The 24,484-nt window shown below is 43.5% G+C and overlaps 1 protein-coding gene across 10 annotated transcripts in view; it reads left to right on the plus strand.

Annotated features, from left to right (window-relative positions):
- The window catches only part of fat1a (FAT atypical cadherin 1a), a 289,367-nt gene that overhangs the window by 181,567 nt on the left and 83,316 nt on the right, over positions 1-24,484 (plus strand). For 7 of the 10 annotated variants that reach the window (XR_011940244.1, XM_072496899.1, XM_072496891.1 and 4 more), the window contains exons 5-9: positions 2,090-2,419; positions 4,744-4,954; positions 6,432-6,500; positions 12,829-12,968; positions 23,035-23,310. Coding sequence is in view for 9 of the 10 variants with exons in the window: in XM_072496899.1 (XP_072353000.1) it covers positions 2,090-2,419; positions 4,744-4,954; positions 6,432-6,500; positions 12,829-12,968; positions 23,035-23,310 (1,026 nt within the window). In the remaining variant the exon portion in view is untranslated. Of the gene's footprint in view, positions 1-2,089; positions 2,420-4,743; positions 4,955-6,431; positions 6,503-12,828; positions 12,969-23,034; positions 23,311-24,484 lie in introns of those variants that run through there. The other 3 variants (XM_072496896.1, XM_072496898.1, XM_072496900.1) reach the window with 2 other exon arrangements.

Here is a 24,484-nt window from a genome sequence, read left to right on the forward strand (position 1 = left end):
ATACTGTGAGCAATTTTGGGCCCCACACCTCAGGAAGGACATACTGGCACTGGAGCGGGTCCAGCGGAGATTCACACGGATGATCCCAGGAATGGTAGGCCTAACATACGATGAACGTCTGAGGATCCTGGGATTATATTAATTGGAGTTTAGGAGGTTGAGGGGAGATCTAATAGAAACTTACAAGATAATGAATGGCTTAGGTAGGGTGGATGTAGGGAAGTTGTTTCCATTAGCAGGGGAGACTAGGACCCGGGGGCACAGCCTTAGAATAAAAGGGAGTCACTTTAGAACAGAGATGAGGAGAAATTTCTTCAGCCAGAGAGTGGTGGGTCTGTGGAATTCATTGCCACAGAGGGCGGTGGAGGCCGGGACGTTGAGTGTCTTTAAGACAGAAGTTGATAAATTCTTGATTTCTCGAGGAATTAAGGGCTATGGAGAGAGAGCGGGTAAATGGAGTTGAAATCAGCCATGATTGAATGGTGGAGTGGACTCGATGGGCCGAATGGCCTTACTTCCGCTCCTATGTATTATGGTCTTATGGTCTTACATCTGCTGTCTCACGCAGAGAAAGCAGCACCTGTAATTTCATAGAAAGCGAAAACCTTAAACACCCTCAGATCCTTTGATCTATGCACTTCAAAGAGAAAACGCTTTTGCTAGGCTGTAATTGACAGCTTCCAGACCACCAAATGTCTGAGTTTTTAAATTTCATTTCCCTTCACACTTGAATGGATCTGAAGTAGCCGGCTGTGAATCTAACTGCAATGCTTATTAATCTCTAGCCATGACTGACAGCTCATGACAAGATCAATAGCAGTCAAGTGCTTTCCACTGAGAAAAAGAGGAAGCGAAAGCACTAAACTAGAGATGTTTAGAAACCAGCCCATGGTTACACAGTGTCAAACTTTCTTTAATATGTTCAATCACATGTACCCATTACAACAACAGCAGGAATTTAGGTGTTCCCTACATAAACACATAAACTGTCCTATCTGTTTTGAGCATACTTGTCAGTTAGCACTAATAAGTGAGCAGTTTTGGTCTCCTTATCTAAGAAACATACTTGCCATAGAGGGAGTGCAGAGAAGGTTCACCAGACTGATTCCTGGGATGGCAGTTTTGTCATAAGGGCAGATATGAGGACCTGTATCCACTGGAATTTAGAAGAATGAGAGGGGATCGCATTGAAATGTGTAAAATTCTGACAGGGTTGGACGGAATAGATGCAGGGATGTTGCTTGCTTTGACTTGAGGGCGTAGAGCAAGAGATTACAGTTTCAGGATAAGGGCAGGCCAGTTAGGACTGAGATAAGGAGAAATGTCTTCAATCAGAAGGTGGTGAAACTGTGACATTCTCTACCACAGAAGGCTGTGGAGGCCAAATGACTGAATATATTTAAGAAGGAAATAGATAGTTTCTAGACTCTAAAGGTGTCAAAAGTAATGGGAAGAGTGCGGGAGTACGCCGTAGAGATGGAGGATCATTCATGATGCTGAATGGCGGAGCAAGCTTGAAGGACCGAATGGTCTACTTCTGCTCCAATTTCTATGTTTTTAAAGCTGTGCATATTTGCTGCAAGTAAGTTGACTGAAACCACTCTAACATATTTCACATTCAGCCTTGGAAAAGGTTTGAATTTAATCAGTTTGCTTGGGAGCATACAGAGATCCTAAAGGTGAAAAGCAATTATGGAACACAATCTCTTGATATATTTCTTAATCCTTTCAAAGAAATTTCCTGTCTACTAAAATAAAGCCCATTAGAACCTGAAATTCCACATTTTTACATGCCTTACGTTAAAATTTAGTGTTTGTGCTCTAACATGTCTTTAAAAAAAATATTTTTTCCGATATAAAATGCTGATCACTGCCTCAAGATATTGAAGTTACTGGTCTCAAATGACTTAGAGTGAAGCAAAAAGAAAGAAAAGTTTTATTCGGTCTGGCAATAAATACTTTGTATTTTGAACCTAAGAATATATTTGCTTCCACTTTATGAGCAAAATGAGTTCTAGCACAGTATAAAACTGGATGATTTAAAAAGCTAATACTAATAATGGTTTTGATTTTCTTGCTGTTTTAACAGGTGACAATTACTGACAATGGCAGCATCCCAAAATCTACCATTGCTAGAGTTATCGTGAAGGTATTGGATGAAAATGACAACAAACCTCAGTTCTTGCAAAAGTTCTATAAAATCAAACTTCCAGAGCGAATAAAACCAGACCGAGAGAAATCAGTTAAGCGGGAACCTATCTTTAGAGTAATTGCTGCTGATAAAGATGAAGGTCCAAATGCAGAGATATCTTACAGTATTGAAGAGGGAGATGAACAGGGCAAGTTCTTCATTGAGCCTAAAACTGGTGTCGTCTCATCTAAGAAGTTTTCTGCAGCTGGGGAGTATGATATACTTACAGTGAGTATGCATGAATGTATAAACATATGTCTGTGTGTAGGTTTGAACATTAAGTTCAGATACATTGGCCCAGAAATTCAGGCAATTCCTTTAATAGATAAGTGGGGGGGGGGGAGAATTTTTCTTAGCGACACCTGAAAAGTGAAGCCCGCGACTGCCCCAGTATTGCACCTCCAGCTTCATTTTAACGGAACTGGCAATAAGATTCAGCCAGCGAAGAGGAGTGCAAATTCATGCTACTTCTAGCGTCACAATAACTTTCAGCTACGTACGTTGGAACCATGACCTGCCTTGGGCAGGAAATTAGGATCATGGGCGAAATTCTCCGGTATTGTCACGATGTCCGCCGACTGGCGCCCAAAACGGCGCAAATCAGTCTGGCATCACGCTGCCCCAAAGGTGCGGATTCCTCCGCATCTTGGGGGGCCGGGCCCCAACCTTAAGGGGCTAGGCTCGCGCCGGACTAATTTCCGCCCCGCCAGCTGGCGGAAAAGGCCTTTGGTGCCCCGCCAGCCGGCACGGAAATGACATCTCCGGGCGGCGCATGCGCGGGAGCGTTAGCGGCCACTGAAGGCATTCCCGCGCATGCGCAGTGGAGGGAGTCTCTTCTGCCTCCGCCATGGTGGAGACCGTGGCGAAGGCGGAAGGAAAAGAGTGCCCCCACGGAACAGGCCCGCCCGCGGATCGGTGGGCCCTGATCGCGGGCCAGGCCACCGTGGGGGCACCCCCCGGGACCAGATCGCCCCGCGCCCCCCCCAGGACCCCGGAGCCCACCCGCGCCGCCTTGTCCCACCGGTAAGGTAGGTGGTTTAATTTACGCTGGCGGGACAGGCATTTTAGCAGCGGGACTTCGGCCCATGGCCGGAGAATCGCGGGGGGGGGGGGGCAACTGGCGCGGCGCGATTCCCACCCCCGCCGAATATCCGGTGCCGGAGAGTTCGGCAACCGGCGGGGGCGGGATTCACGCCAGGCGCCGGCGATTCTCCGACCCGGCGGGGGGTCGGAGAATCTCGCCCCATGTTCTGGAACATGGGGAACAATTGGGTTGGGGTAGGGTGGGGATGGATAATGGCAGTGCTGAGGAGGAGGGATGGCTATCAGTTCCTTCAATGTGCCTTTGGGAGAAGCACTCATTTAGACGCTCATTCCAGTAAGTTACTTGTTTTTTTTGGGCCTTGGTGATTGCTAGACTTAATTTCCTGACTCAGAGTAAACAGATCATGGGGAAGGGCCCTCAAGCAAGCATATGCAAAGTGGGTATAATGCCAGTTTCAAGTGCAGATAAAGAAGACTCACTTTGTGCTTGCTGAATATGGAAGACAGTTCACTTCCAGCTGGAAACATGTGAATGCTGCCTGGTTACCACATGGTGGTCCATATAGTGGCAATGAACAGGTCCTTTGTTCATTTCTCCAGAATTTGCAGTCCTCCACTTCAGTTGCTTGTCCGAGCCTTCCACTCACAACTTTAGTATGACTTGGGTCAAGAATACATGAGAGGCGGAACTCTCCGTCCTGCCAGCTCCATTTTCCTGCGCGGCGCACCCTCGCCGGCAGCGGGAATCTCCGTTCCCACAGCAGGCCAATGGGTTTTCCCATTTGGGCCACCCCATGCCATCGGGAAACACGCAGGCGTGGATGCGCTTCTGGCGGGGCAGAGGATCCCGCAGATGGAGAATCCCGCAGGAGGTGTTTTCTCATCACCTTCCTCATATGTCCTGAATGGAAAAACATGTTCGCTTCCCAAGGGACCCTTTATCGGTAAATACTTCTTGTTCCTCAAAGTTCTAGCTCTTCTGTCATCACCACCCAAAATGTAGTGGTTCTGCTCTTGGCCTAGTCTTGAAACCTTGAATGTGAGATCGTTGCCTGAGGGCGACTCTCTAAAGGGCAGGGTTGACCATCCTAAGGTCTCAAATGGCCCTGCTACCTTAAAGCAACCTAAAGCTATATGTTGTGCAGACCAATTTATAGGCCATATTCTTTGCTTACAAAGTAGGATACCTCAAAATAGCTCACAGAAACATCATCACATCTAATATAACATGCCTTTATTAGTTCCTAAAGATGTGGCCATGTGGAGTGAAGCATTTGTAAATGAGATGGATTTCTCGCACCGTCATGGGCCTGCAGTACAATTTTCTACTTGTGTTCGTGGTCAATGTTCATTTCCTAGGTGCAATGTAAAGTGATAAATGGATGCCTGGAGACTTCAAGAAGTGACTTTGTACTGTTTATCTATACATTATGAATTGTACAATGATGGCATCTCCTTTAGCAATATGCATTAGGGTTGTCAGGTAAAAGATACATTATTTTTTACAGATAAAAGCTGTGGATAATGGACGCCCTCAGAAATCATCTGCAACTCGGCTGCACATTGAATGGATTGTGAAACCCAAGCCATCCCCTGTGCCATGGAATTTTGAAGAATCTTCATTTTCCTTTAGTGCCATGGAGAGTGATCCAGTTACTCACATGGTTGGAGTCATTGCTGTTGAACCTGCTGGCACTACCCTCTGGTTTGATATCACCGGTAAGGAATGTGATGTCGTTCTTGTTAGTTAGGTGTAACGATTTCCAAAGCAAACATCTTATTGAATTGGCTACTTTGAAACAATTAATTCAGTTCTATTGGATACTTTTGGTTCCTCTTGTTTTTTTGCCATTCTTCTCCGATCTCTCTTCACCCTCTGGGTACTCTTTAATAGGGCAAAGTGCCCACCTTGTCTACTCATTGTATAATGAATTGTCTTCAGAAATCATTCATAATTTTGAACCTTGAGTGGATTGTGGGAACAAAACCATCCCTGAGTCATGAAGTTCTGTGGAATTGATGTTTTCCTTTAATGCCACATAAGCCTTGATTGACTATTTAAATATAAGAGCACATAACGTGTTCAGTCTTATTACCTCATGACACTTCCCATAGGAGTAGAAACACTGACTGATTTTTTTTTAAACTACCCTAATCTAGAGGCACAAAGGATTACTATAATGTCTTACTACTTTCTGAGCAAGGTCAGTCGAATCAGCCCATGATGCTTTTGATTTTCCTGTCCCTCTGGTTCAATTGCAGTATTAATAAACTAATGGAGACAGTGGACTGCATCTTTTTTCACTTTTTTCCTGGAATTGCTTAGATTATTAATGTATTATTTAATGCACTAGATGTGCTTAAATAAGCAAATGGAAATGCGTATAAAGTACACAGGAACAACCAACAATCCTGTTTCCTTTGACATGCTCACAAATCAGACCCCAAATTGGACGTTTACAAAGTTTCATTTACAGAATGGGCAGACAATTTACTGAATTTACGTAATTATATATAAATTCAACATGCTGTTTGTAAACTGAATGAGTTCATAATGATAAATATAAACAAATTACATTCTATTTGAAAATCAGGCTTGTAATTTAATTTGTCCTCTTGTGATATTTTTTTCTTCTACTATGTAACAGCCTTGACGGCTAACATGGCGGTGGGGCAGGTGCGGGGGGGGCAGAAATAAAATCCCAAGGTGCACAAACAAAAACATGTAACTGAGATTGCATCGATATAATATTTTTCAGATTTAAATTGTCTAAACGTATTTAAATCAAATGTTTCAGAACTGTTGATTAGAACAGACCAAGAGACTTGCATTGTTAGTACAAAGATATGCATGTTAATTTGTGTAAATTGCAGTTTGAGTGAAACCAGGAAAATAAATGGTGCCTCTGCAATCTGACACCTCTGACAAGAACAGCACTGAAAGGGAAGGCACAGGTGCGCAGCCTGTGATTTTTCACCCATTCTTCTTGATGGACAAAACAAAATCACAGAATATATTGACTGTGAATGCTGTTTCCTATCAGCAGTACTGGATTGTGGGATCATCCTTATAATGGTCTACCCTCTACTATTGTGTATCTAACCTTTGACTAGATTCTCATTTACTAATCTAATTTCTTTTCTTTTCTATCCTTGCTGCCTTTTCTGTCTTCGACTGTGTTTCTGGCTCTGCAAGGTGACAAACAAGCTAGAGAAATGTTTTATATCTTTCAGATGGCTTGTGACCCGAACTGTACAGCAGAAGGTATCTGCTGCCATCTCATAATTATACTTTGGTACTACATTATGAGATCTACTAATTAAATTTAGCAATGGAAATTATATTATTTTTGCTCTGTTCATAAACTAAGAAAAATGTTGCCCAAATAACTTATACTCATATAGTAAGTATCATTGAATTAGCAAGCTTAACATATTTTATATTGTCAGTGGTTGCATAAGCTGCTGTTTTTATGTTTAATCCAGCTGTTCTCTTCTGTTAATTCTATGTATATCTGTCTATCAATATATTAAAAATTTTGCATTTATATATACTATATATACTATCTGTAACTTCCTCAATTATAATTGGATTGGTTTATTGCCACGTTTACCGAGATACAGTGAAAAGTATTGTTCTGCGTACAGCTCAAACATCATAATTATAATTTCAAAGTCCATTATCTATGATGGAACTGTACAAATTTGCTGCAATTTCTCTTTTATCCTCAATAGTGTGCTGCAGCACCACCACTGGCCAAAAGGTGAATTTATTATGCCAGTTTACATAGGGTGAATTCTCCGGTCCCCCAGCCACTTGTTTCTTGGCAGTGAGCCGTTCTCTGCTCCCGCCGCTTGTCAAAGGGACTTCCCATTGAAGCCACCCCACGTCACCATGAAACCCCGGGGGTACGCTGCCGGCGGGAACAGAGAATCCCAACGGCCGGAGAATTCCGGCCATAGACTGTTTCTTTATAAATCTGGAATTTATAATCAGAATATAAAAATGAAAGATATACCTTTAAACTGAGGACTGAATTGTGTCTGCATGGCATGGTCCAGGTTGATGATCAACATGCTAATCCTTCAAACGTTTTCCCGCTATTCCACCATGCTAAAAAAAGTGTCTGAAGATATGAAGCAAAAAAACAAAAAAACCTAATATTTCTATATAAAACAATGCCAAAATTGGCTGAGTTACACTTTCTCAAAAGTAAATAATTAGTGTTTCATATTTCATAACCATGCACTGCTTTGCTAAAATTTAAAGAATTAGCAAATAAAAATGAATTCAAAATTCTACTTAAAATATAGAATCATGTGAAATTGAGAAACGATTTTAACTTCTTTGATTCTGGCTGGAGGCTAACTTTTAATGAAGGAAGCAATTAAAATGTGCCTACTCTTGTGCTTTTAATTCCTGACTGGATGCTTAGAGTTCCATATCTCAGTGACCTTTATACCTGAAGTTATTAAATATTCATGCATTGAATTTGTATTGATTTGCTGATTACCACAATGCTAGTTTTCTGAGGTTCTTCATGAATTAGCAGATCATTCTAAAATGAATCATTTCTCACCAATATATCCACCTAGAAGATGGTAGCATCTTACTTGGGAACTGCAGTAGTATACTTTAGAGCACTGTTGAGTCTATTTTACAACATTCCTTCACCTTCAAAAATGGTCTACATTGCGCTCAGGTCATCACGCTGTTGCCTGAATGTAATCAGCTAATGATTGAAATAAGCATGCCCTTTCTTGTTAAAACAGTAGCTGTTCAAAATATTTCTAGTGAAAGCAAGAATAACAATAATTGTCAGTTGCAGCTGAAATTTCAACCTTGAGTTTTCTTATAACCTGCTGTTGGAAAATAGCTACATTTAAAAATTGGTTATGAATTAAGGCAACAAAATATTTACATATTTATAATCGCACCAACATTTAGTAAAATCATTTGCTGTTCAGTGGCAAATCTGGTCATTTGTCATATCTATAAAATATTAATATTGGAAAGGTTAAAATAGCATATTCAGCGTAGAGCAATACAACTAGAGCTTTCTACTATTCAGTACTAAGTTGGAAGTTCTGTTGATAATTCCCCTCTACTCAAAACTAAGAGGTATGTAACATACCTGCAATTAGTAATTAAAATCAACATTTTAGATTTTTAAAGGAAAAAAGATTGCAGTTATTTTACCAGTAGTATTTACTGACTGTATTCCAGTAAATAGTATTTACTGACTGTATTCCAGTAAATCTCACAAAGTGCACAAACTTGTTTCTAAACTTCCATTCATTTTGATCCAGACCTTGAGTTGGGATGGTTGACAGGTGCTCCAGTTGATGTGTCCAAAGTAATCAAGGAATTCAGTAGGGTAGATATTGAAAAGTTGCTTTATTCTGCTGAGGGAATGCAGCAGAAGAACATCTAATCTTAAAGTTAGAATTAAATGATTCATTTGTCAAATCAGGAAGTGCTTTTCCACACAAAGGAACTCTCTGCCCCCAAAGTTTAGAATGCTGGGTCGATTGAAATTTAAGACTGAGATTGAGGATTGGATTAGCCATGGCCTGTTTGAATGGCAGCACAGGCTCGATGGGCTGAATGAAACTTGTGATTGACATTTCACATTGATTCGCTGGGAATGCTGGAGTGTACCAACATCGAGGGCCGAAGGGCCTGTACTGCGCTGTAATGTTCTATGTTCTACTATTTTGCATAACTCAGTTTAAAAAGTTACTTCATCTTTATAAGGAACAGGTCTTGAAAATTAGTTTTCCTAAAAACCTTTGAGGAATTCTATTCTCATGTATTAGGGGCTGGTTTAGCACACTGGGCTAAATCGCTGGCTTTTAAAGCAGACCAAGCAGGCCAGCAGCACGGTTCAATTCCCGTACCAGCCTCCCCGAACAGGCGCCGGAATGTGGCGACTAGGGGCTTTTCGCAGTAACTTCATTGAATCCTACTTGTGACAATAAGCGATTTTCATTTCATTTCATTTCATTGTAGCAGTGTGAAGCAAGTGTTGTTCTAAACTTTTAACAAGCCACCTGTGAACATGAAGCAGTTGGCTCATAAATGAACATAATTATTATATGAATATTTTCTGACTTAATTCAGAATTGATTTTATGTGCTAAGCTAAGAAGTGGCTTACTGTCTGTTGTGTTGAACATTAATTGAATGGCTGGGCATTAAAAATCTGCAGAAACATTCAGCAAAATCTTTTTTTTTAAATGGTCAAAAATATCAATTTTTGTGTCAATGGTAAAAGGGGAATGAGCTTAAAAGTTTAATGATTTTTTATATCTTGAACCTGTTTCAAGGTTCTTTGTAATCCATGAGAATGAGAAGGGAAAATTATACCTATATGTGTTAAGAACCTTTCAGAGCGTACACTTCTTGTTCATAAACTGTAATTCAGGAGTCATGGTATTTAATCTCATCATTCAGCATCAGAATTACCTATGGCAATATTTATAATGGATATCCATATTCAAACACTTTGAATAGAAATACCTGTTTTGATGTGAAAATTTTCTGTTGTCACAGTTTGTCGATAAAGAACTGAACCACAATAATACAACTTTTGTTTCGCTCAGCAATTAAAATTGTTAATATTTAAAATAAGTTGTTGAGAAAATTAGAAACATTTTAGGATAACGTTCTATTGATCCAATGAATTGTTATCTCTGCCTTTTCATACCTTTGTTAAAGGTTTTACTTGTCCCAAAATCCGATGTTTGGACATAACGTTTTTCTCCGAGCTGAGTAATTTTGGGAAGTGGAGACAAATTCAGCAATCCGATCATGTTTACTACACAGAATTTCTTGGGTGCATCAGTAGCTTATAAGAGATAAATGTTTACATGCCTCTATCTCAAACTCAATTTGATAACAAAGTTTGATCATTTTTCAAAATTATTTGAAGAAGACCTGAAGGATAAATGTCCAAATTCAGGTAAAATGTATATAAAGTTGATTTCTTTTTGAAGCAATTACATCATTTTGTTTCTGTATGAGTGGGTGAAGAAAACAGGATCGACTACAGTGATCCCTTTCAATTGGCTATACATTCTCTATAAACTTCAGATGGAGCAAAATATACACCGTCTATCTTCACCCTTAGTCTTTTTGGATTACTGAAGTTTTTTGAATTCATTAATGGGATGTGGGTGTCACCATCATTTACTGTCCATTTGCAATTACCCTTGAGAAAGTGTTGTGAGCCTCCTCCTTGAACTGCTACAGTTTGAGTGGTGCAGGGAAGTTAAGGATTTGGACCTGGCAATGGTAAAGGAACAGTGATATAGTCCCAGGCCAGGATGGTCTGTGACTTCGAGCGGATTGTGCAGGTGGCAGTGTTCCCTTGCACCAGCTGCCCTTGTTCTTATAGGTGGTAGAGATATAGATTTTAAGGGATAAAGATAGGCTAAGCGAATGCGCAAAAAATTGACAGCTGGAGTATAATGTGGGGAAATGTGCGGTTGTCCTCTTCAGCAGGAAGAGTCGAAAAGCAGTGTATTGATTAAATGGGGAGAAACTAAAGAATGCTGCAGTACAGAGGGAGGGTGTCCTCGGACATGAATCACAAAACATTAGCATGTAGGTACAGAGAGTAATTAAGACGACAAACCGAATGTTGGGGTTGGGCAAGTAGGATGAAGTAGATAATTAAGGAAGTCTTGGTACAACTGTGCAGGGCATTTCTGAGGCTGCATATAGAGATCTGTGTGGGGTTTTGGACACCTTTCTCAAGGAGGGACATACTTGCATTGGAGGCAGTTTGGAGAAGATTCGCTAGGCTTGTTTGGGATGAAGGGGTCTTCTCAGGAACGTTTGAGCAAGTTGAGCCTATCGTCATTTGAAATCAGAATAACTAAAGGTGGCAGGGTAGATGTTGAGTGGATGGTTCCTCACATGGGAGAATCTAGAATTAGGGGGCAGAGTTTCAAAATAAGGGGCGTCATTCTCCGACCCCCCGCCGGGTCGGAGAATGGCCGTTGGCCGCCGTGAATCCCGCCCCCGCCGAAGTCTCCGGTACCGGAGATTGGGAGGGGGCGGGAATCGGGCCGCGCCGGTTGGCGGGACCCCCCGCTCAATTCTCCGGCCCGGATGGGCCGAAATCCCGCCCAGAAATTGCCTGTCCCGCCGGCGTAAATCAAAGCTGGTATTTACTGGCGGGACCAGGCGGCGTGGGCGGGCTCCAGGGTCCTGGGGGGGGGGCGCGGGGCGATCTGACCCCGGGGGGTGCCCCCACGGTGGCCTGGCCCGCGATCGGGGCCCACCGATCCGCGGGCGGGCCTGTGCCGTGGGGGCACTCTTTCCCTTCCGCCTCCGCCACGATCTCCACCATGGCGGAGGCGGAAGAGACTCTCCCCACTGCGCATGCGGGGGAAACTGGCGGCGGCCGCTGACGCTCCCGCGCATGCGCCGCATTTCCGCGCCAGCTGGTGGGGCACCAAACGCCATTTCCGCCAGCTGGCGGGGCAACAAACGCCATTTCCGGCAGCTGGCGGGGCGGAAATCCCTCCGGCGCCGGCCTAGCCCCTCAAATGTTGGGGCTCGGTCCCCAAAGATGCGGAGCATTCCGCACCTTTGGGCCGGCGCGATGCCCGTCTGATTGGCGCCATTTTTGGCGCCAGTCGGCGGACATCGCGCCGTTGGGGGAGAATTTCGCCCAAGGAGTCTACTATTTAAGGTGGAGACAAGGCAGAACCTTCTTTTCGAGGATCATGAGTTTTTGGGATTCTCTTCCTCCAGCAAATAGTGGCTGCTGGGTCATTGAATATATCCAAAGCTGCGTTAGATGGATGTTTGATCTACACGGAGTCGAGGATCGTGGGGGCCAGGCAGGAAAGTGGAGATAATACCACATCAGAGCTGCCATGATCTTATTGACTGGCGAAACAAGCTTGAGGGGCAGATTAGCCTACTCCTGCTCCTATTTCTTATGTTCTTATGAAAGCAAACAGTGCCTCAATCACCTACATCATTGTTATTTGTTGATAATTGTGAAATAAATACATTTCAATTAGTAGCATGCATGCGATCAAGAGAAAGAAAGAAACATGTCAACAGAAAAAGACGGAGATAAACAGATTTACTTCCAGGGAGGAATTGCAAAGCAGCCAACTTAATGTTTGCATGTTACCCGCAGGGGCACGAGAAAGTTCTACCAGGTCTCTTGCTCTCACTCTCCACCCCCAATCATCAGGCCTATACCTTTTCGCTCCTGTCACTGCTGACAAACACTATGCTATCAATGAACCAAACCCCTCCGCAACCCATTCCCATTTCCGAGCCGTATGAAACTGTGTTCCCCATGCAATGTGATGCCAAGCTAAATGATTATATATTTCAGAATTTTGTTTTTTCTTATTAATGTGAAAATCTCATAAAATAAAAGCCTCCCCTGCCTCTAAATATCCTAATTGTACAAAAAGTCACATTGTACAAGGTTCATCCCAAGTGCCATGTTGCATGTTCAGTGAAGTAAGACCAAAGTTTTTTCATTTGCATGCAATCTGATAGCTGAGCAGAATCTGCTTGTTTTTGTTACATCTACCGTTTCATATTCTTAAATCCAGGTGGCAACTATGACAGCCGATTTGATGTGGACAAAGGTAGTGGAACCATCATTGTTGCAAGGCCACTTGATGCAGAGCAGAAATCGAATTACAACTTGACAGTGGAGGCAACAGATGGAACAATGTCCATCCGCACCCAGGTAATTGAATTCCTGATGAAGGATTTAGATTTAGGGTAGAAAGTTTTCTTTAGTTCTTTTTTAGCCATCAATGTTGCAAAACAAATTTCATTTTGAAGTTATTAGTTTATAGCCCCCTACCTTCAATGTTGAACTGCTTTCTGGTGAAAAATTAATCTTGCGCTTCTCTATTTCAGATGTTCATTTAAAGTGTTTTTATTTAATAAATTATCAATAGCATGTCATTTTTCATCAGCCTGCTGCAGTTTGTAGTTTTGAATGTGGTCATGGTTTGATGATTCCTAACTTTGTTGATTAATAAAAGCTATAATAAATGATTTTTGCTTTCTGCAGTAGAAAAATAATTTGTACCCAGATCTGAGGTGCTGAGTTGAGAAAGGTTTTTTTTGTGGGTGATGCGTGGTCTGAAATTAGCAACAGTTCTCCTCCTGTCTGCGTGAGTTTCTTCCAGGTGCTCTGGTTTCCTCCCACAGTCCAAAGATGTGCAGGTTAGGTGGATTAGCCATGCTAAATTGCCCTGATTGTCCAAAAAGGTTAGATGGGGTTATTGGGTTCCAGGGATAGGGTGGAAGTGAGGGTTTAAGTGGGTTGGTGCAGACCTGATGGGCCGAATGGCCTCCTTCTGTTCTATGTTCTATGAAAGTTAGACGGTGGAAGTTACAACATTGAAAAATAAAATTTGATCACTGAAGCTCCAAGTAATTATTTGTCTGCCATATCTAGGAACTGGGAAGAATTCAAATAGTCTGTTTTAAATGAGATTAAAAGTATAACATCCAGGTTCAAATGTGGAACTAGAAATTTTCATTTCTGGTGTGCATTTCTGGTGAGAATTGGCAACAGATTTCAATTTCAACACAAGCACTGAACTGAAAGATCCATAACTGAAATTATAATGAATACCGATGCTCAGACCTGTAGATAGAAAGGTTTACTTTTCCACTGAGGGTGCAATGTAACACATTTAATTCAATTTTCAAATTTTATTCATGTTTTTCGAAGAGGAAAAATCCAAAGAGGAGTTTTTCTGTCCATGCCTTTTGGGCCTTACAATAGTTCTAATAGTGGGACGGTAGACAATTTGAGTTTCATATTTTATAAGTGTTTAATAGGAACAGATCTGTCTCAAAGCTGTCAATAGAACCGATGTTACTGAAGTAAAACACTGCAAGTAACTTAATACAGAAAAGAAGCAGTTTGAGGTCAGTGAACAATTTGCTGACTTCTATAGATCATGGAGTGAATCAGTGGTCCTTTAAGAGACCATGGTGTTAAGGGTAAGATCCTGGCCTGGATAGAGGATTGGCTGACTGGCAGGAGGCAGAGAGTGGGGAAAAAGGGATTTTTTTCAGGATGGCAGCCGGTGACTAGTGGTGTGCCTCAGTGGTCGGTGCTGGGATCACAACTTTTCACAATACACATTAATGATCTGGATGAAGGAACTGAAGGCACTGTTGCTAAGTTTTCAAATGATACAATTGAAGAATGATTGAAGAAGCAGGGGAGCTGCAGAAGGACTTGGACAGGCTAGAAGAGTGGGCAAAGAAGTGGCAGATTGAATACATTGGAAAAGAGTGAGGTAATGCACTTTGGAAAGAGGAATGGAGGCATAGACTATTTTCTAAATGGGGAAATGCTAATGAAATCAGAAGCACAAGGGTACTTGGGAGCCCTTGTTCAAGATTCTCTCAAGGTTAACATGTAAGTTCAGTTGGCAGTTAGAAGGCAAATGGAATGTTAGCATTCATGTCAAGAGGACTAAAATACAAGAGCAGAGATGTACTTCTGAGGCTGTATAAGGCTCTGGTCAGACCCCATTTGGAGTATTGTGAGCAGTTTAGGGCCCCGTATCTAAGGAAGGATGTGCTGGCCTTGGAAAGGATCCAGAGGAGGTTCACAAGAATGATCCATGGAATCCCTTGTCGCATGAGGAATGGTTGAGGACTCTGCATCTGTACTATTTGGAGTTTAGAAGGATGAGAAGAGATCCTATTGAAATGTACAGGATACAGCGAGGCCTGAATAGAGTGGATATGGAGAAGATGTTTCCACGAGTAGGAAAATCTAGAACCAGAGGACACAATCTCAGATTAAAGGGACGATCCTCTAAAACAGAGATGAGGAGGAATCTTTTCAGCCAGGGGTGGTGAATCTATTGCCGCAGAAGGCTGTGGAGGCCAAATCACTGTCTTTAAGACATAGATAGGTTCTTGATTAATAAGGGGATCAGGGGTTATGGGGAGAAGGCAGGAGAACGGGGATGAGAAAATATCAGCCATGATTGAATGGCGGAGCAGACTCGATGGACTGAGGGGCCTAATTCTGCTCCTGTAGAATGGTCTTATGGCTTTGCACTGCTGAAAGGCAGAGCTTGGTTTACAAATAGTATTGTTTAGAAAGACTCTAAACAAAGGGCACACAGTTTCACCGTCGTTGTGATGGAACATTTTTGGTAGCATGGCAGTGTTCTTGGTGTAACAGAAAAAAGAGAGAGAAGGTAGCAAGCCAATGAACAGGTCTTGAATGGTGCATGAACTGGGGTTTAAAACATATTTAACTTTTCACTGCCCTCTGGAATGGCCGAGCAAGCCACCAAACCAGCACAAGAAAGTCAAAAGAGAACAAAACTAGACGGACCACCTGGAATTGCACTAGGCACCAAAATTGGTAATGGCACATCCTGCTCAATTGCAGAGTCCTCCCTCATCTGGCAGCTTGTGCCCAAAATTGAGAGAGTCGTCCCACAGCCTAGTCAAGCAACAAGCCTGATATAGTCGAGACTTACGAATTATACCTTACAGTTGATGTCCCAGATTCTTGAATCACCATCCTTGGGTATGTCCTCTGTCAATACCAGGCCAAGCACCACAGAGGTGACAGCATTGTGGGACACAGTCAAGAGGGATTTCCCTGGGAGTCCACAACATTGGTCTCACAAAGTCAAAATGAACAAAGAAACGTATAGATTACCACATATTATCTTCCCTCAGCTGATTAATCAGTACTCCTCCCTGTTGGATACCACTTGGAAGAAGCACCAGGGGTAGCAAGGGCACAGAAAGTATTCTGGGTGCGACAAAACTTCAGTGTCTATCACCAAGGATGGCTCAATGGTACCACTCCTGGCCAAGCTGCCCAAGTCCTAAAGGACCGTCTGTAGCAGGTGGAGAGGAAATCAATATGAGGGAAAAAACCTACTTGACATTTCCCTCACTGATCTGCCTATCATGGATACACTTGCCCATGGCAATATTGGTGGGAGTGACCACCAAACAGTCCTTATGGAGACAAAGTCCCTTCTTCACACTGAGGATACATTTCATCACGTTGTGTGGCACTACCACCATGCTAAATGGGATAGAGTTAGAACAGTAGCTCAGGACTGGGTCATTAGCAGCAGCAGCAGAATTGCACTCAACCACAATATGGAAATTCATATCCCCCACTCTACCATTTTTTGAAGCCAGGGGTTTCAACCCTAGTTCAATTAAATGTGCAGGAAGGAGCAGCACCAGATAAATTTAAAATGAAGTGAAAACCTTGTGATTCTACAACGCAGGACTACTTGTATGCCCAGCAGAAGGTGATAGACTGAACTAAGCAACGTCACAGTCAACAGAGCAGATCAAATCTCTGCAGTCCTGCCACATGCAGCCATGAATGGTAGTGAACAATTAATAACTAACCGGAGGAGGAGGCTCCACAAATATCCTCTCTGATGGGGGAGCCCAACACATTGATGTAAAAGATGAGGTTGAGAAACATTCCCAACCATTTTCAGTCAGAAATGCCAAGTGGCTGATCCACCTCCTCCTAAGTCCCCAGCATCACCAGTCTTTGGCCAATTTGATTCATGCCATGTGATATCAAAAAACAGTTGATAGTCCATGTCAGTACACTATCTTGCAATAATTATACTGAACGCTTATGCTCCAGAACTAGCTGCATCCATAGCCAAGCTGTTCCAGTATTGCTAACAACACTGGCATCTACCCGACAATGTGGAAAATTGCCGAGATATGTCCTGTTCATAAAAAGTAAGAGAAATCCAATCTGGTCAATTAGTACCTCACCAGTCTTCTCATAAACATCAGAAAAGTGATAGAAAGTGTCGTCGACAGTGCTATCAAACGGCACTTTCACAACAATAAACTGCTCAGTGATGTTCAGTTTGGGCCCCGCTAGGATCAGTCAGTCTTGACCTCATTAAGCCTTCGTCCAAACATGAACAAAACAGCTGAACTCAAGGAAGATGGAATAAAAATCGAAATTGCTGGAAAAAATGATGATGGTGCTGTCACATGAATAGTAGACCCATTCTAATGCTCTGAGGACTTGGGCTCAAATGCCACGACGGCAGCTGGCGGAATTTGAATTCAACTAATTCAATCTGGAAACTAAAACTAGCCTCAGGCATGGTAACCATGAAACTTATAATGAATTGTTGTAAAAGCCCATTTGGTTCACTGATGTCCTTTAGGAAATCTGTCTTCCTTATCTGGTTTGGCATGTGTGTGACCCCACACCCACAACAATTTTTTTAACTCCAAAGAGAAAATGCTGGAAAATCTCAGCAGGTCTGGCAGCATCTGTAGGGAGAGAAAAGAGCTAACGTTTCGAGTCCAGATGACCCTTTGTCAAAGCTTTGACCAAGGATCATCTGGCCTTGAAACATTAGCTCTATTCTCTCCCTGCAGATGCTGCCAGACCGCTGAAATTCTCCAGCCTTTTCTTTTTGGTTTGAGCATCCGCAGTAATTTGCTTTTATTCAATGTCTTTTAACTGCTATCTGAGCAAGCTACTCAGTTCAAGCGCAATTAGGGATTGGCAACAAATGTTGGCCTTACCAGTGACACCCACATAATTTTAAAAATGCTGAATTTTTCTAGTATAATTCTTATTACAGATTTCTAACAAGTAGTTTAATTTTGCACAGGAAATTAGTTGTGGTTGTTGGAGGTCAATCATCTCAGCTCCAGGACATAGCTGCAGGAGTTTCTCGGGGTAGTGTCCTAGTCTCAACCATGTTTAGTCGATTCATGGGTGGCACGATAGCACAGTGGCTAGCACTGTTGCCTCACGGTGCCGAGGATCCGGGTTCAATCCGGCCTGGGTCACTGTCTGTGTGTGGAGTTTGTATATTCTCCCCGTGTCTGCGTGGGTCTCTCTCTCTCTCTCTCTCTCTCTCTCTCTCTCTCTCTCTCTCTCTCTCTCTCTCTATCTCCCCCCCCCCCCCCCGCCACACACACGCACACACAACCCAATACGTGCAGGGGGCAGGTGGATTGGCTGTGCCCCTTAATTGGAAAAATATGAATTGGGTAATTTAAATTAATTTTTTAAATGTTCAGTTGTTTCATCAATAACCTTCCCTCCATCATAAGGTCAGATTGGTGAAGCACTGACCATACGGAGCGAGACATGGGCAGCATGCATGCTAGGTGGCAAGTAACATTAAACCACACAAGTTCCAGCCAATTACTATCTCCAACAAGAGTGAATCTAACCATCTTGCCTTGACATTCAATGACGTTACCATTGTTGAATCCCCACCAACACCCTGGGGGTTGCCACTGACCAGAGACTTAACTGAGCCAGTTATATAGATACTGTGGCTACAAAATAAGTTTAGAGGCTAAGAATTTGAGGCGAAGAATAAGAAGGTGAGTAATTTGCCTCCTGATTCCACAAACCTGTCCATCACCTACAAGGCAGAAATCAGAGTAGAGAATGCTCTTCCCTTGCCTGGATGAGTGCGGTTCCAACAACGCTCAAGAAGTTCTATACAATCTGGAACAAAGCAGCCAGCTTGATCTGCACCCCATCCGCCATCTTAAAACATTCACTGCCTCCGCCATGGTGCACTGTGATATCAGTGTGTACCATCTACAAGATGCATTGCAATAACTTGTCAAGGCTCCTTCTCCAGCATCTTCCAGACTCATGACCCCTATCACCAAGAAAGCCAGCGAGCAGATAGGAATACCACAACCTGCAAGTTCCCCTCCCAAGTCACATGGCATCTTGACTTGGATCTATATCGCCGCTCACTCACTGTCATTGAGTCAAAATCCTGGAACTCCCTCCCTGGGTGGAACTACACCGAATGAACTGCAGCAATTCAACAAAGTGGCTCACTGTCATTGTCTCCAGGGCAATTAAGGTTGGGCAACAAATACTGAAATTGCCAATGACCCTCACATTCCACAAAAGAATTTAAAAAAGAATTTAAAAAAAATTAGAGCCCTTTTAAAATGTATGTAACAAGGTAAAACTTGCAGCTGCTCCCCAATCTCCTACCACACATTAGCAGAAGATGGCGGTAAAACTTCAGAGAAGTGGCATAAATGGCTCAATGTGCCATCTTTCTACAATTCCTTTTGACCTTCATTTGGAACAAAGGTGGGAGACTGCAAATGCTCCTGTGTAAATTACTTTCCAGTGTATTAAAAATGTTATATGCACAAGAACATTTTCAACAGCCTGGTGTTGCATAGCAACATAAGTAGTCGCATGACTAAAATCTTTTGTGTGACCTTTGATGCAAAACATCCCAAGAAGATTTGGAGGCTGAGCCAAAGGAACGATTAGGTGGGCTGTAGAAATGCTTATTTGAAAGGTGAGTTTCAAGGAGTTCTTCAATAAATGGTGGAATAAAACCAGAAAATGCTGCAGTTCTGGCAGCATCAGTGCAGAGAGAAATAAGAGTTAGCGTTTCAAGACCAACATGACTTCTTCATACTCTGGTGGACAGTTGGAATGGTTTGTGATGTAAATTCCTGAGATTGGGGTATATGCAACTGAAGGCGTGATTGCCAAAAGTGGAGTGAGGGGTGGGTATGCACAAGGTGCCAGAGTCAGAAGAATAGTGTTGTGATTGTCACGCTTGAGGAGTTTGTAGGGATAGGGGTATGGGAATGAGACGATAGAAAGGTTTAAAACATAAGGATGAGAATTTTAAAAGTTAGAAACTTTGGGAAGCAAGAATCCAAATGTAGGCTAACAAGAATGAGGACTGGGAAATGCAGCATAATATATGGGTTTCAGAGTTTTGGATGATTGAAGTTGATAAATGGTGGGGATTGGAAACCTGAACAGGAGATCACTGAAGGAATAGTTTCACAACCAGCTTTTCACACTTGGGGCAAGGAGGCTGAAAATTTTCCCCAACAGCTCACTGCTAGGGAAACCTTTTCATCTAAAATAGGTACATTTTGCAATATTTCTTTTAAATAGTGCAGTTTTCCTGCCAAACTTTGATTGGGGAGTGAAGAGAATTAATTCTTTCCTATCAGCCTCTTAAAACTACTTTTTGTAGCCCCAGATTGCCCCTTTCAAAGCTAGGATACTCGAGGACTATCCTTACCAGCACTAAAACAGACTCCGTGGGTGAAATTCTCCGGTATCGGCGCGATGTCCGCCGACCGACGCCCAAAACGGCGCAAATCAGTCGGGCATCTCGCCGCCCCAAAGGTGCGTAATCCTCCGCATCTTGGGGGGCCGAGCCCCAACCTTAAGGAGCTAGGCCCGCGCCGGACTAATTTCCGCCCCGCCAGCCGGCGGAAAAGGCCTTTGGTGACCCGCCAGCTGGCGCGGAAATGACATCTCCGGGCGGCGCATTCGCGGGAGCGTTAGCAGCCGCTCATGGCATCCCCGCGCATGCGCTGTGGAGGGAGTCTCTTCCACCTCCGCCATGGTGGAGACCGTGGCGAAGGCGGAAGGAAAAGAGTACCCCCATGGCACAGGCCCGCCCGTGGATCGGTGGGCCCCGATCGCAGGCCAGGCCACCGTGGGGGCACCCCCCGGGGCCAGACCGCCCTGCACCCCCCCCCCCCCCCCCCCCCCAAGGAGCCCGCCCGCGCCGCCTTGTCCCACCGGTAAGGTAGGTGGTTTAATCTACGCCGGTGGGACAGGCATTCTAGCAGCGGGACTTCGGCCCATCCGGGCCGGAGAATCGCCGGGGGCGGGGGATTAATGCCAGCCCCCGGCGATTCTCCGACCCGGCGGGGGGTCGGAGAATCTCGCCCCGTATTCTGGAAATGGATAGGAGAAGTTGAGTGTATTTATGCAACTGTGCTCCTGGTCACCAAAATCTTGGCCTTCTGAATATTAGCTATTGCTAGAGAACAGCAGCCAGAAGACTGCACATCCCATAGATTGAGCTGGATGGGATGGGGTGAGAGCAGTAATCTGTTGACAAATTCATAGTTCCTGTATCAGAAATCAGCACTTCTAGAGTGTGACAAGTAATTGCCCCTCGAGGAGTGACATGCTGGTTCCTTTCTGGCAGTTGCAACTAGCACCATGTTCCAGAAGCTGATGTACATCATTATAGGTTGACATGTTATAGACACTAATATATCTACATATTTGACAAAAATTCAGTCCCTCGCTCTCTTCGATCATGCCAATAAATATGTCAGTGTTTGCAGATTGACGACATAAATCATGCACATTTGATGCTTGAAACTTAGAATGACATAACATGTGTTGCATGGCACATGCCACTCACGTTTTAAGTTTCAAAGCAAACTGGATTGATAACTGCTGTAGATTGGTATCACTTTCAGCATTGCCTATTCAGCAGGAATGACTTGTTGACAACATCAAAATACAGCAACAGCAAAGGAGAGGTACTGAATGTAGAATGCTGGTAACGAGAGTTGTGCAAAATAAACATTCGTTGCATATGAATAAATGAACCAATTGGAGATAACTCACATATGGGGCGAAATTCTCCCCCAAAGGCGCGATGTCCGCCGAATGGTGCCAAAAACGGCGCCAATCAGACTGGCATCGCGCCGGCCCAAAGGTGCGGAATGCTCCGCATCTTTGGGGGCTGAGCCCCAACATTGTGGGGCTAGGCCGGCGCCGGAGGGATTTCCGCCCCGCCAGCTGGCGGAAATGGCGTTTGTTGCCCCGCCAGCTGGCGCGGAAATGCGGCGCATGCGCGGGAGCGTCAGCGGCCGCCGACAGTTTCCCGCGCATGCGCAGTGGGGAGACTCTCTTCCGCCTCCGCCATGGTGGAGGCCGTTGCGGAGGCGGAAGGGAAAGAGTGCCCCCACGGCACAGGCCCGCCCGCGGATCGGTGGGCCCCGATCGCGGGCCAGGCCACCGTGGGGGCACCCCCCGGGGCCAGATCGCCCCACGCCCCCCCCAGGACCTCGGAGCCCGCCCACGCCGCCTGGTCCCGCCGGTAAATACCAGGTTTGATTTACGCCGGCGGGACAGGCAATTTCTGGGCGGGACTTCGGCCCATCCGGGCTGGAGAATTGAGCGGGGGGTCCCGCCAACCGGCGCGGCCCGATTCCCGCCCCCGCCCAATCTCCGGTACCGGAGACTTCGGCGGGGGCGGGATTCACGGCGACCAACGGCCATTCTCCGACCCGGCGGGGGGTCGGAGAATGACGCCCATGATGTCATTGTGATTTTCAATTTCTGTTCATCTTTCTGCATGGTTAGATGAACAAGAACTTTTTTTTAATGCAAGTAAACTGCTACAATCAGCATCACATCTGCCCTCAGCAGTAGGAGTCACTGGAATGATAGTGCAAACAGGCATGCTGTGTTATCTAAAGTTCTGGAAATGTTTGGGAGTTATCAGCTCGATATAAAGAGTTTCTGAATAACAATATTTTGGATTCATCATGACTAAACAAAGCTTGTTAACAGTTTGAGTACTTAAGAATGCTCTAAGTCATGCTAATAGCTGTACTCGGGCAAAATAGGGAAAATAAAGGAAGCAATTTGAAATAGAAATTGTAACCTGGCAATTATAAAACATTTAGATTTTCATTTGTGAACTTTCATAGGCCGATATTTTGCTTTAACTCATTCACCTTAATAGATTAGTATCTTGAAAAATATAATAAGCACTCCTGTGTCTTAATAGTTCACTTTGTAATAACAACATTCTCACACAGTCTTGCTGCATCATAAACTTGAAGTGTGTAAAGCTATGTCATTGAATGATCAAGGCTAAAATTGTATTGTGAGTTCCTCTTGCTATGTTAAAGAAACATGATGGAATTACAGTTGTCAAATGTCAAATTTAACTTTTTTTCAGGTATACATTAAAGTAATTGATACAAACGACCATCGACCTGAATTTTCGAAACCAAGGTATGAAGTGAACATCCCAGAAGACACAATTCCTGAATCAGTAATTCTGCATGTTAGTGCCAGTGATAGGGATGAGAAGAACAAGCTGATTTACATTCTTCAAAGCAGCACTGATCCGAGCAGCCTGAAAAAATTTAGGCTGGACCCTGGTACTGGGATTCTCTTGACAGCTGAAAGGCTGGACCATGAGGCCAAACATCAGCATGTGCTGACTGTAATGGTGAGTGTAATACGCTTTGAGAATTTTTTTTTTTTGATGCATTTCATCTTTAATCACAGTCGGCTCTTTTAGTAGTTTTACAAGTCTATACTTTCCCTTACTTTTTTCTATCCTTCGCCAATTAAGTTGGGTTATAGACAGCAGATTGAAGGATTGGTTTGGTTTTCTTCAAGGTGAGTGATGGCAGTACAGGGACTGGAATATTTATCCACATCTGGAACTCATTGCTTTGCTCGCATGCTCTAGATTTATGATTTTGTAATCCTTTCACGATGATTGCTTGTAACAGTTCTCCAAATGAGTTGAAACAGCCATGACTGCATCTTAAGGGTTTAGATTCCATAGCAGCATACAGCAGAAGTGCTCTTAATATGTCTGTGATCTGTCCATGCAAGTATGGTTTCCATTACAAATGCATTGGTATGCCCATTTATATAAAGACACACCGCAGTTTAACAGCCGCTACTTTCTGGGAGATGGCAGTGCATATCTGAGTGTTGGATTTATCCTGTCTATCCAGATTATCGTCCAAAATTATGTGCAAGAAGAAAATATTTGTTCTATAAAGTGCTGCTCCAAACTAGCCTCCTTATTAATGCAGGCCCACTACAGCTTCCTACGAGCAATCGACATGCTGGGTTTTCTGTCGTATTAACTATTATCATTAACTATCGACCCTGCCCACCAAAACTCCGCAAAAATGTATTTGTACTGTTTCTTGATTCCACTGGGATGATATTTGAGTATGTGATGGTCCTTGGGTGAAGATTCACTGGGGTCTCCCTGTGTGTGGGAAAGCAGATGGGGGTACATCATGATTACAGATGTGTAATCCATGTAATCCATTTGGTTATTGTCAGGAAATGTAATATGTGTTTCTGCCGAATCAGTAAAAATAGGACACAGTTGTAAAATATTAGAGGAGCTTTTCAGTATCTGTTTTCATGCATCTAACTAGTCTTATCCTTTGTTGTCACACCCATAGCACCAGTGACTTCTAAATATTTCTTTACCTCTCAAACAAATGCCGGGGGAATCCACCATTTGTTGCAAATGGAATTTGTCAATTATGTGCCTTTTATTCAGTTAAACGTAAGAGCAGTAAGAATTTTGAGTTTTACTGCTGCTGCAACTCAAACAAATGATGAAATTGGCAAATGTGCAAAATACGTAG

This window comes from Scyliorhinus torazame, chromosome 3, assembly GCF_047496885.1.
Source record: "Scyliorhinus torazame isolate Kashiwa2021f chromosome 3, sScyTor2.1, whole genome shotgun sequence".
NCBI lineage: Eukaryota > Metazoa > Chordata > Chondrichthyes > Carcharhiniformes > Scyliorhinidae > Scyliorhinus > Scyliorhinus torazame.